General features: G+C 37.5%; 1 protein-coding gene across 4 annotated transcripts in view; it reads left to right on the top strand.

The window, feature by feature from the left end:
• The first annotated feature begins 734 nt into the window (after positions 1-734).
• Positions 735-12,323, top strand: part of NAP1L1 (nucleosome assembly protein 1 like 1) — a 32,110-nt gene continuing 20,521 nt past the window's right edge. For all 4 annotated transcript variants that reach the window (XM_079139190.1, XM_079139188.1, XM_079139187.1 and 1 more), the window contains exons 1-2: positions 735-872; positions 10,845-10,881. In XM_079139190.1, the coding sequence (XP_078995316.1) occupies positions 10,865-10,881 (17 nt within the window). In that variant the 5' untranslated portion in view covers positions 735-872; positions 10,845-10,864. The remainder of the gene's footprint in view (positions 873-10,844; positions 10,882-12,323) is intronic.

The following is a 12,323-nucleotide window of genomic DNA, read 5'->3' as shown; positions in this document are numbered from 1 at the left end:
GTGAGGATTTACATAGGATTTATTTTTTAGAAAGATGAAACAGGGGACATACTGAGTGTTCTCATTATAAAGTATGCTGAGAATACACAAAACAAGTCAATTTCATCCATCAAATGAAAAGCAGAAAAGCGGGCCTGCTCATCAGGTAAAAGGATGGAGAGGCACCCCTAGAAGTTGTGGACACCCTCTAAGGACAAGTAAAACCAGCAGAAGATGCTGCTGAAGTAGTCACGAGGAAAGAACCGTCATTCTTAGGCGAGGAAGGAAAATGGTTACCAGAGGTCTGGGAGTCGAAGGAATTAGGCCAGGACAGGCATGGGAACCAAGAAGAGATCAACGTCAAGGACAGCGCGAGCCCAGCCCTGGGCCGCTGCCCATCATCCTCACTGCCTAACGCCCAGGCGGGCAAGGTGGGTCAGGGGTGAGACGTGCTGGTTAGGGTCCTGCCCCACAACAAACAGGGTTAAGATTTCCTTTCCAGCGAAGTGGGAGAGAAAAGAGATGGCAGGGTGCTCAGTAGAGAGAGAAGGACAGACCCTGGCAGGAACCCGAGGAGCCCAAGCTGGGCGCTGGGGAAGATCCCACCTTGCTGGTTGGAGATCGCCGGCGAAGAAGGACGGTTCTGTTACTAAGCAACCAGTCCCGGGCCCGCCTCCCGCTCGCGTTGCCAGGAGACGCCGAGGCCAGGGGGAGGGCGGCGGAGCGGGCCCTACGTGCTGACGCTAATTGTATATGAGCGCGAGCGGCGGGCTCTTGGGTCTTTTTTAGCGCCATCTGCTCTCGGCGCCGCCTCCTGCTCCTCCCGTCTCCGCTGCCTCCCTGAGTCACTGCCTGCGCAGCTCCGGCCGCCTGGCTCCCCGTACTAGCTGCCGGTAACGGATGGGGGCCTGGAAGGGAACGGGGAGCGTGAAGTTGGCCGGGCGGCCTTCGCGGAGGGGAGGAATGGTGGAGGGAGAGCCGTGGCCGCTGCCCTGGGCCTCCGGGTCGCCCTGTGAGGCCGGAGTGGTCCGCGGAGTCTGGACACCGCAGCCTGAGAAGGGCCGAGGGCTGGCCGGCACTTTTTTCAGGGGGCCTTTGAGGAGATGCGGGGGGGTCAGGGCGCCCTACGGTGCCAGAGGTTCTCGGGGCCCCACCGGCTTCTGCGCGCGGACGGGAGCGAGGCCGCGGCGACGCCCGGGTATTTAGAGGAGTCGGCTGCCGCGCGGCATCGAGCGGGAGCGCCCGGAATGCGGGCCGGGCCGAGTGCGGGACCCGCCACCTCGACGCCCCCGCCTCTCCTCCCCAAATAATAACCCGAAGGAGGCCCCTGGGGGATGGAAAGAACCGGAGAGGCTGCGAATTCCGACGGGAGGGAGGGAGGGGCAGTAGAGGGACCAGGCCCGAGGCAGTGGGGCGGGGAGGCTGCGGGGCTCTCCGCCCACTGGGGGCGGTGGCCGCGCGGGGCGGGGAAACCCCCGGCGGCTTCCCTCGACACGTGGTGAAGGGCTGCGTGGCTGCCACCTGGCGGGATTGAGACCCTTGCCTGGGGGGTGGGGGGTTCTTACTTTTAGTGAAAGTTCTAAAGATGGTAGGATATGAAAAAGAATGATGAGCTGATAAATCCCGGTCCCTGGGTTTCCAACTCTTAAATGCTTCTCTTTGCTCTTAAATCTCTTTATTGGTACCGGAGGAAATTCGAATGTTAGCTGATGGATGATGGGGAGGGCCTCCACTGGCAGGATTTTAAAGAATTACTTCGTGTAAAGCGCTTATTTTAGCGGTTATTAACAAAAGAATGTATTGTGTGTCCCAGATACAGTTAGTACATAAGGTGGAAAGGTGGGTGTCTTGGACAGGGCTTTTTTGAGGGGTGGGGAAGGGGAAGGATTGATCCTAATCTAATTCAAACGTTTCTAAGATGATAAAGGGTTTGGCCTGTTATAGTTTTAATTCTTACAGTCTTTCTAACATTATTTCCTTTCTCGACGTGCCTCGCAGAATATACTTCACTAGCTATTTTTAAGTGAATGGGGTTGGGGAGGAAGAAGTATGAGGTGGGTTGAGACGTTAATATAAACTGACCAAGCCCAGTGAGTACCTGCTACCTTGTCAATGCGCCCCACTTCCTTAAAAATCTGGTAGTTAAAGAAGGAGGCTGCTTAGGTCCTCTGGGGAGGGCTAGTACAAAGGATCACTCAGTCAGGCACAGGCTGTCCTCAAGGAGTCCCTGGTTTAAACTTACTGGTCTGATGGGTTCTGGCAAGACTGTACTTTGAAAATCTCACAACTTTTTTTGCTTGCAAATTTTCAGGACAGCTGTAAGAGAAAATTTGCTGTTTTTCCAGAATGCCATGAAAACGTCTTTTGAAAGTAGTACCTGTGTTCTCTCTCTCTCTCTCTCTTTTTTTTTTTGGCTATGCTGGGGATTGAACCCAGGGCTTTGAGCATGCAAGGCCAGTACTCCACCACAGAGCTACACCCCCAACCCATGTCCTGTTTTCTGCTCAGCTTAAATTAATACCTTATCTTAGGAAGTAGTACTATCTTTAGATAAGAGAAAAATCATACACATATATGTAATTTATTTAAAACTATCTGGAGGAAAATGAGGTTTTGAGTATCATCAGAGATTCTAGTGTCTTAAGCTTGTTTGAAGCTGCTCAAATGGAAATTCGTGACCTAAATCTAGACTGTACAGTTTTAAGACTGGTCATTAGGGTAGATGGAACTAACATAAGCAGATGTAGTTAGAAAACTAAATCTTCTGTCATTATAAAACCTTGACTTCATATATGCTCATCCCAAGACAATGTTTGTTAGTGAAATGAAAAACTTTTCATCATATGTATTTGGAAATTCTATCTGTTGCAAAGTATCTACTTTTTATATTAGACCCACTAATTGAACGAATTACTAATTTAATACTAAATGTGGCATATGACTGTCATTACATGAGTTTTTTAAAAAAAAATATATATATATATTTTAGTTTTTAGGTTGACACAGTACCTTTATTTTATTTTTAAGTTGTACTGAGGATCGAACTCAGGGCCTCACACATGCTAGGAGGGCACTCTACCATTGAGTCACAACCCAAGTCCCAATTTTTTTTTTCCTTTTTTTCTTTTTTTAAATAACATTCCTAGCAGAAGCAGTGTGATCCAAAATGCCATAGCTCATTACTATTCAGTTTGCCCACATTGGCCCCAGATGACTAATTTTGACTGTAAATTCCCTAAAATATTTCAAAACAAGTGGTCTTTCTATAGCAGGGACTAAAAGAGGCAGAATGCTTGACATATAAAGGTTGGAGAATGTCAAACAAAATTTTGTTATTAGTTTAGTATTTTGCTTGGTTATAAATTCACAATAAAATTAAAAGATTAAAGAATGAACCCCTCATTTTCTCCAGTGTAGAAATACTAATGATCAGTCTATTTGGATTCTAAGGTTTAATCAAACCTATAATTACTTGTAATCTTGGCTTATTCTTTGAGTAAATATTTAAGTCCTATTTCAAACTAGTTTCATCTGAATAAGTAGTTCTTGTTGGGTGGAGGGGCGATTCGAAGGTGGGAATGGTTGCTTTACACCTCTGCTTGTAAAGTTCTTCAGTGCATTGGCAGTATTAGAACACGTAATTGACGTCATGAAAAGTGGCTTCTATACCTTATCATTTCTGCCTTTTACTGCTATTTGAATACATTTTTGCTTGCTGCAGAAGTTCGTGCCTTTTGATATCCACCCCCACAAGAGGGTTATGATAATTATTTTCTAAAGTAAAGAACACAAAAGTACAATGGGAAAATAATAAAACAGCAGTTACAGGGTGATTATTCAAGCATTGTTTTAAAATTATTCTATGTGTAATTCTCATTTAGTGCTCTTAAAGATAGGTAGTATTAACATTTTAACAAGTAAACAGTGTATCATGGTTAAAGAAGCTAACCAAGGTTACGTAACTGAGTAACTGAGCAGTGATGACTTAAAATGAGGTGATTTTTTTTTTTTTTGTAGTGTTTTTTTTTTTTTTAAGGATGTTCCTTTGACTTAAACTGCTACATTTTGGATTCTGTTGTGCTTTAGGGAAAAGCTACAGCACTGTATAGTTATATGAGGTCTTCCATGTAGTTGGGCCATATATACTTAAGTTATGTATGGTACACGTACATGTAACTTTGGAACATCCATAAGGATAAATTTTTTAAATGGGATGAGTTTTGGCCAAATGTCCTGGGTCCTGGAGTAAGTTTCCTTCTTGTTGTATTAGATGATACTCTAGATATTCTTTGGACAGAAGACAGTGTTCTCAAATAGGAGTTTGCTTGAGAGTCTAATACAAAGTTCTCAGTTGACTATTGATAGCACTGAAATGAAAAATTGAGTGTAAAAAACCAGCTGTTTAAACTGAGGTTGAGTTGTAGCCAAATATGGTGGTAAAATAAATTTTGCTTAAAGTACCTTTGGAATGAGGTCTGAGGTAAAAGGAGCACTCTTCTGGGTATTATTGTTTCCCTCTTTGGCTTAAACCATATTTGTTTTTTAATGATTGGCTGTTTCATCATGAAGTAGTTATTTTCTGTAAGGAATAATTACATTTAGTAAATAGTCTGTGTAACAGGCTGATTGGGAAAGCACCCTGGTTTTTAGAATAGTGGAATGGGCTTGTATTTTGAAAGTCAAATTTTAAATCCTAACTACTTCAGGATTGTGTTGCTAAGCCAGGTGCTTAATATTTTACTTCCAAAGTAGGAGGAAAGCCTGTAATTCCTTACAGAGTGGCTCCTTAATATTGGCTTTCTTCCTATTCATTGATAGAATGGAGAATTTACTCAAGAGTAAGGGTTATCAGAATGGTAAGAAGTTAATTGATAGTGGAAGTCTGGACATCTGGTTATTAAAAGACCACAAAATGATCAGTTTTGTGGCCTGAGTTAGTCAATGAAGGTTTTTCTTCATGTTTGAATTTTCAGAGTAAGATTTACTTTCAGGAATTCTGTTAGGAATCACCATGCCTTTCCATTAAGATCTTCTATACATTATATATTGGATTATAAATCGAACCGTTTCTGAAAAAGTGACCTTTTTTTTTTTAGTAATGCTTTTGAAGTCTTTTATTTTTTTCTTCAGACAATGTAGTGCTCCAGGGTGCCTCTGGTTAGGTTTGTATTGAATTTTGAAACACTATAGATGATGAGTTTCTTATCAGGAGAATGACACTGAATTTTCTTGAAGGCAGTCTTGGAAATTTTTTTTTCTTTTGTGTACTGGGGATTGAAACCAGGTGTACAACTTGAGCCTCACCTACTCCTCCGCCTTTTTTTTTTTTTTTAATTTTGAGAGGGTCTTGCTAAGTCATCAAGCATGGAGTCATACTTGGTGATTTCTCCTGCCTCAGTGTCCTAAGTCACCGGATCAAGGTGTGACACCATGCCTGGTTGGTCTTAGAATCTTTACTGGGAGCATTTAGTTTTACATTTGATGTAAGGGTTTACTGGTGTATTTTATTTTATTTACTTTTTGATACTGGAAATTTAACCAGGGACATTTTACCATTGACCTCCATCCCAACCCTTTTTATTTTTTATTTTGAGACAGAGTCTCCCTAAGTTGGTGGGGCTGACTTGGAATTTGGAATTCTCCTGCCTCAGCCTCTGTAGTTGCTGGGATCACAGATATACACCACTGTGCCCAACTTTTCAGGTTTATTTTAAAAGTGTGTGTTTTCATTGCATTGGACGTTACATGTACTGTTGTCTAATCTTTTGGGAGTCATTTTGAAAATTACTGTTTGCATACTTACAAACATTGGAGTGCTTTTGCTTTAATACTTTCTTTGTTCATGCCACTGACTTCAAGTATTCTGGTAATTTTAACGTTTTAATATACCACAAAATGGTAATTTTCTTTCTTTCAGAATCTTTATTTAGCTGGACATGGTGGTGAGTGCCTGTGCTGGGGAGGCTATGGCAGCAGGATCACTTGAACCCAGGAGTTCTGAATGAGCCTGGGGAACCTAATGGGTCCTCATCTCAAAAACAAACACAATCTTCATTTAGATATATACAGATACTTTTTTCCTTAATGTATTTTAAAGTGTCCATCTGGAATCACTTGCCTTCCATGTGAACATTATTCTTAGAGAATATTTCACTGAGAGTGATTGGAGGTATTTTTAAGTGAAAGTATCTGCTTTATTTTCATTCTTAACAGTTTTTTTTGGTTGCATAGAGTATTCTAAGATTGTTAGTTATTTTCAACGTGTTCTGAATTCTTTATCTTTTGGTATCTGGTATCTAAGAGAATCCAGCTGTCAGTCCTATGCCTTTGAAATTAATCTTTTGTGTACTTTTTAGGTGACTTAAATGTCCTTGAGATATTGCCTTTTTACTTATTTATCTAAGTATGACTTTCTTTTTTATGTACGTTGAGTAGAATTTGTAGGACTCCCTGAATCTATGAGTTAGTGACTTTCATCAGTTCTGGAAAACTCTAGCTGTTAATTTGTTCAAATAATGTATCCTATTCTCTCCTCTCCTCCTAGAACTTGTATGAAGTCTTTTTTAATTCGTACCAGGGATTGAACCCAGGGCGCTTAACCACATAGCCATATCCCCAACCGGTTGTCTTAGGACCTTGCTAAGAACTGAGGCAGTCTTTGAACTTGTGATCCTCCTGCCTCAACCTTCCAAGCAGCTGGGATTACAGGTGTGAAGTCTTTTTACACTTTGTTGTATATAAAATGTCTTCTCATTTCAGTACTTCCATTCTTTGGTCTCTTGCTCTGTTTTAGAATATTTCTTCTATGCTTTCTTCTAGTTCACTTAATTCTCAGTTTTGTTTAATCTACTTCTAAGTCAACCTATTTAATTTGATGTGTTAATTTTATTTTTGGAAATTCAGTTCATTTCTAAATCTGTATAACTTAATACGTGGCTATTCTGTTTTTTCTTCCTTTCTCTTTCCTTTCCAATGAACCCATAGTCTTGCACGTGCCGGTCATGCACTTGATCCCTGAACTATACCTATAGCCCCCAATACTATAATTTTAGGCTTGGTAAGACTGGTTGTTTTTTGACCTTTGTGGTTTGTTTATAGTCTAATTGACAATAGTATTTAAGTAGGACTGTTTTCTGTTGTATTCTTTTAGGTTGTTCTGGTTACCTTTGAAAATTACTTGTGTGAATTATTAGATATCTATGATGATAGGCAGGTCCTGGTGAGTACACTGCCAGGACACTAAGCTTGGATCTTGGAGTTTGGAGCAACAGCACAGATGAAATCAGTTTGGGCCATTTGTCTAAGAAAACTGGCTTATATTCTCTGAAGACATAGCACTTTGGGTTTCTTGCTTAATTTCAGTTTACTGTAAAGATTCCCCATATTGGATAGGCTCAGAATTTTGATTTCACCATAAGATGATTAAAACCAGAGTTCACATTTGCTGATAATGGCAGTTGACCTCAGGGCAAAGTACTTTCCTGTTTTGCCTTCAATTTTCGACTAGTACTAATTCTGTATTATCTTATTAGTGTTTCAGTGTTGTTCTTAACACTTTATTCTGCACTTTCAATTATTTTTTATTGGCAGCATTGATCTGCATAATATAGCTTATCATTATCAGGAATGGAAGTTTTTCACAGATTTAGGATTGCAATTTTATGTTCAACAGTGTTTTATATAATACCAACCAGATTTTTAAAAATAATGTAGGTGTTAATATAAATCCATATTTCTCAAGCACAGTCTGATTATCTGAGAACTACCTGCCTCAGAAGCTTGGGGTGGTGGTGGTGGTTTAGAATGTAGAGTGTTTTTGGGTCTTGCTCCATTGGGTCTGTTGGTTCAGAATCTAGGGATGGGGTTCAGAGAATCATTTTTTTCTTTCAGCTCTTAAATTTTAGGTTTACAAAAAATTTGTAGACATAGGTCAGAGAGTTTCTGTATGCCCCTTTCCCATTTTCTCCTAATATCAAATCTTAAGTTACTATGATATATTTATCAAGAATAAAATAATCTATTTTTTAACTATCATCCCAGCTAATCATTTTGGAGAACCATAGGTACAATGGTATAATTCAAAATGGATTGGATGAAAATAGCATGTGTATTCAGCACTTACTAGGAATCAAACTCTAGTTAAATTTGGATTTGTTCCTTGAATCCTTTTTTTTTTGAAACAGGATGAAAACATTTTTAAATGCTGATTAAAAATATAAAACTATATATGAATGTGGTATGCTCCTTGAATCTTAATAAAGTCAATCCAATGAGGGAATTTTGCGGGGGAGCTTTTCATAGATGATGAAATGAGGCCAGCAGTTGTTTGCCTGTTGATTGCTACAAAGCTATTGTAAACCATAATGATTTAACTATGAAATTAGGCCCACTTTTAAAAGTGTACATAAGCAATAAACCTAATTTTCCTGAATGGGCAGTTTGGAGTAAGTGTATCTAAGTAAATTCCATCTTGCTGTCTTGGATCTTCTATTATAAAAAGAGATTTATTTTAAAAGTTCAGACTCTAAATGTAATGCTAAAAAATGGACATTGAGGGTAGTTCTGTGAACATGTTAAAATGGCCTAAAAATTTGAATTTGGAAATTCTGAGATTTCTTTTCCATATTTTTGGCGGTAGCTAGGTTTATTAGACAGTATGTTAATGTTTTCAACCCAGAAAATTCCAAAATATTACGGATTTAAGTAAATTTCTTTGTGCTGGAAAACCAAATAATGCAAAATGAAAAAAATAAGTTCTTACCACAGTGAATCTCTACTTTATGTACCATCACAAGCCTGGGATCTTAATTAGATGTACTCTGGGTTTGTATAAATCAGATTATACTCTATTGTCATGTATAACTGAAAAGAATAAAAATTAAGATAAGTTCTCATTTCTCATGTTTTCTTATAATAGAGTAACTACTTTTAGGTTTCTGGTGTCTTTCTAGAGAAAAAGTTTTATTTAGGTGGCTGGTGGTGTGGTTCAATCATAGTTATATGCTTAGCATGTGGTCTGGGTTCATTTCCCCAACACCAATAAAATCTGTGTAAAGGTTTTGTTTATATTATAAAAGTATGTACATGTATGAGAAACTTAAATTCATATCTAAGTGGGATTTTACCATATGTCTTACACCTTGCTTTGGTGTTCTTTCCATATCAGTTCTTGAGAACTCCCATTTTCACTCAAAGCATTCCCTTGTATGCACAATTCCATGCTAATAAGAAGCTTATAAGTTGTGTGTATTACCCTGAAAAATACAGTGTAGTGATTGACAAAAACACATGTAATTTCTGTAATCATGAGTCTCATCCGAAAAGTTGGGAGAGACCTTAGCTTACGCTAATGTTTAATTATATACTTAAGACATCATGGGATGGAAAGAAATAGGATTTTATAGGAGTTTGTTGTTTGAACCAGTTGTTCAGGTTGGAAGAATTCTCTGAAAGATGTATAGGCTTTGTTCACCAGAGTTTTGGAAGGATCTTTAAGGTGAATATGAAAAACAAAAGGCTTAGATGTTTATGGAACATTCTTATAAGTAAATAACTAAGACTGGAGATGGATATATTTAAACTTAGCTTTTGATATTCCTGTGACCAGGAATAACTGTCCATAAAAATACTAGTTCATAAGAACATAGAACCTAGACTTAAGAATGAATATTCATTACAATTTTCCCTGCACTGAAAGAAAATTCTTAACTATTTAATAGACAATTAGAATCCACTTATGTTTCTTTGATGCCAAAGTTTCAGTATTTTTCTTAATTTTTAGCATTCATCAATAGTTTGCTACAAACATTTTACTAATTACCCAGTATCAGTGGAGAAATTTGGAAATATTTAAAACAAAAGGAAAGCATATTAAAAGTATGTACATTATGTATTATTTTTATTATATTAAAAGTAGTACATTAGGAAGGAATATTTTCTTTATAATTGGACAGATACTAGAAGAGTAATATTCCTCAAATATTACTATTTGTCTTAAAATCAGTATCTTAAATACTCATTGTAAGTAGTAAACATTAAGCATGCTGGTTTAAGAGTAGTTCATCTTGTAAGATTTTATGGAATTAAAACTAAGACTTTAATTTTTAAAAGATAAAAACTTGGAATTCTGTCTAAATTTGGTTTAGGTTTTTTAGTAATCTGGATAACTTAACATTCAGCCATTTTTCTACCTAAATATAACACATTTACCTTAAGGGTTTTTTCTCCCCTTCTAAAGTAGTATTCTGTAAGCTTTAAACTTTTTGTTTTAGACATGCTTTAATCAGTCTTCACAATAAACTTAGATTTGGTAATGAATGTTAATTGACAGTGTGTCAGCATTACTAGAAGAAGTTGTTGCTAGGGATGGTGGGAATGGTTGTCCGTGGGAATGGTTGTTCATCAGTCATGTGAGATGAGATACCCTTTAAGAGTTATAGGTTTATCTGACATAATAGTTCGGGACATAGATCTTGACAATTACCATGATTGTTTAAAGGGCTGAGGTGTGATGCAGAGATTACTAAACCTTTATTTTTTTAAGATCTCTAGGAGTATAAGTACAATAGGTAGCAAATATTTTTTTTAACATGAATTTGATAAAAAATAATACTGTTAAAAGTGAAGTGGATTTGTTCTAAGATGCTAAGTAGCCTAAAAAGTTTGGCAAAAATTTACCATTCATAATTATTAAAAGATTTCGGATAAAAGACTGGTACTACTTTTCTTTTTATAGCAAATATGGATTCTTTACTGATGGTGTTACTATAATAATTTTTATAGCATAGATTTTAAAAGCCTATTGTAACATTTGTTTTAAGCAATGTCCTGAAAAAATATTTTAACACTGATGTTTCTCTCCATAGATATTTGAAGTTCTTACAACATGGCAGACATTGACAAGTAAGTGGCAGATAGTTGATACTTTTTGAGAGATTTGACATCACTTTGTACTGTATCATAGTTCTGTATGAATTATGTATTATGAAAATGTATGATAATGACTAATGCTTGGTACTTGCTGTTATGAAAGTCGGGTACAGCATATCCATGAAAAAACACAGTATATATAATCACTTTCATAGTAAATCATTTATCAGTGTTTATTCTTAGAAAAGTGCTCAGCACTATAATAGAGCATAAATACTTGCAGAATCAATTTTTACCATGTACGTATTTCCCAAAGATGTATTTCCCAAAGATTTTCCTACTAATATTGTAACGGGTACATTACAGTATTACAAGATGTATATATATAAAAGGTAGAAACACAATAGGTACAAGATATATATAAAATAAATGTATTTGTAGAATTTGAACAAAAAGATACAAGCAGAAGTTAAAAATAGAACATTATACTAGAAGCCCTTTGTGCCCCTTCTAACTTGTTTTCCCACCTTTCCTCTCCAGGTATGTAAACACTATCTAGCTTTTATATAATTTATTTCTTTGCTTTTCTTTAGAGTTTTACTACCAATAAGTTACTAATCAATATTTAGTTTTGAAGCGCTGAATAGCAAGCCAAACTTAGCTGTGTAAAACAGTGTTATCTACTGTTATTTAAAGACTTCAAGATAGGACAATAAAAAGCAAAAGAGACTATTTAGGTCACAGTTTGACTTAAACTTTTCTGAGGCTTTTTAAGATTCCTGATCTGGAAAAGTTATAGGGTGAAGGTGCCATGCACTTAGAAACATGTGTACTGGGAAATAGTTTTAAGTTGTGTGGTAGGTTTCTAGTGTGAATGGATGTCTTGCAGAAATATGGTCAGGGAGAATGGAATGGGATGAGCTGCACAATATTTGTTGCCTTTAATTTCATAGTAGTCTGCCAGTTCAGAATGGGTTAAAAAGAACACCTGAGGTGAGGAAAATGATGGAATTATCTGTTGCATAGTGGTAGGAGGACAGGTAACTTTACTTCAGAGTCAACAGCATGCAAGTACACTGGAGAGTTTGGCCAATATTTTCATGTCTACATACTGTCTTTAGCATAAAAATAATAGAGGCAGCAGGCTTTTTAATGATATCATCTCTCAAAGTGATTGTGTGCTCACTGATACTCACTGATATCAAAGTGATACTGCTCTCATCTGGATTTCTTAACCCTGTTTATAAGGTTGTTATTTTGAGTCTGTTTGACTGTCTTCCTGGAATTTCCTTTTCTTTCTCCTCTTAAGTATTCTATATTCTACACTGTTTCTTCTTATGGTTCTTTAGTACTTTTTTGGAAAAGTGCAAGGAAAGTAAATTATTTTGATACATGACATGGTTGAAAATGACTTTTCTACTTTATGCCTGATAGTTTTGTGTAGAATTTTAAGGTAGGAATTACTTTTCATCAGA

This window comes from Sciurus vulgaris, assembly GCF_902686455.1.
Source record: "Sciurus vulgaris genome assembly, chromosome: 5".
Taxonomy (NCBI): Eukaryota; Metazoa; Chordata; class Mammalia; order Rodentia; family Sciuridae; genus Sciurus; species Sciurus vulgaris.
The sequence above is the reverse complement of the archived record's forward strand: the minus strand, read 5'-3'. Positions and strand labels throughout refer to the sequence as shown.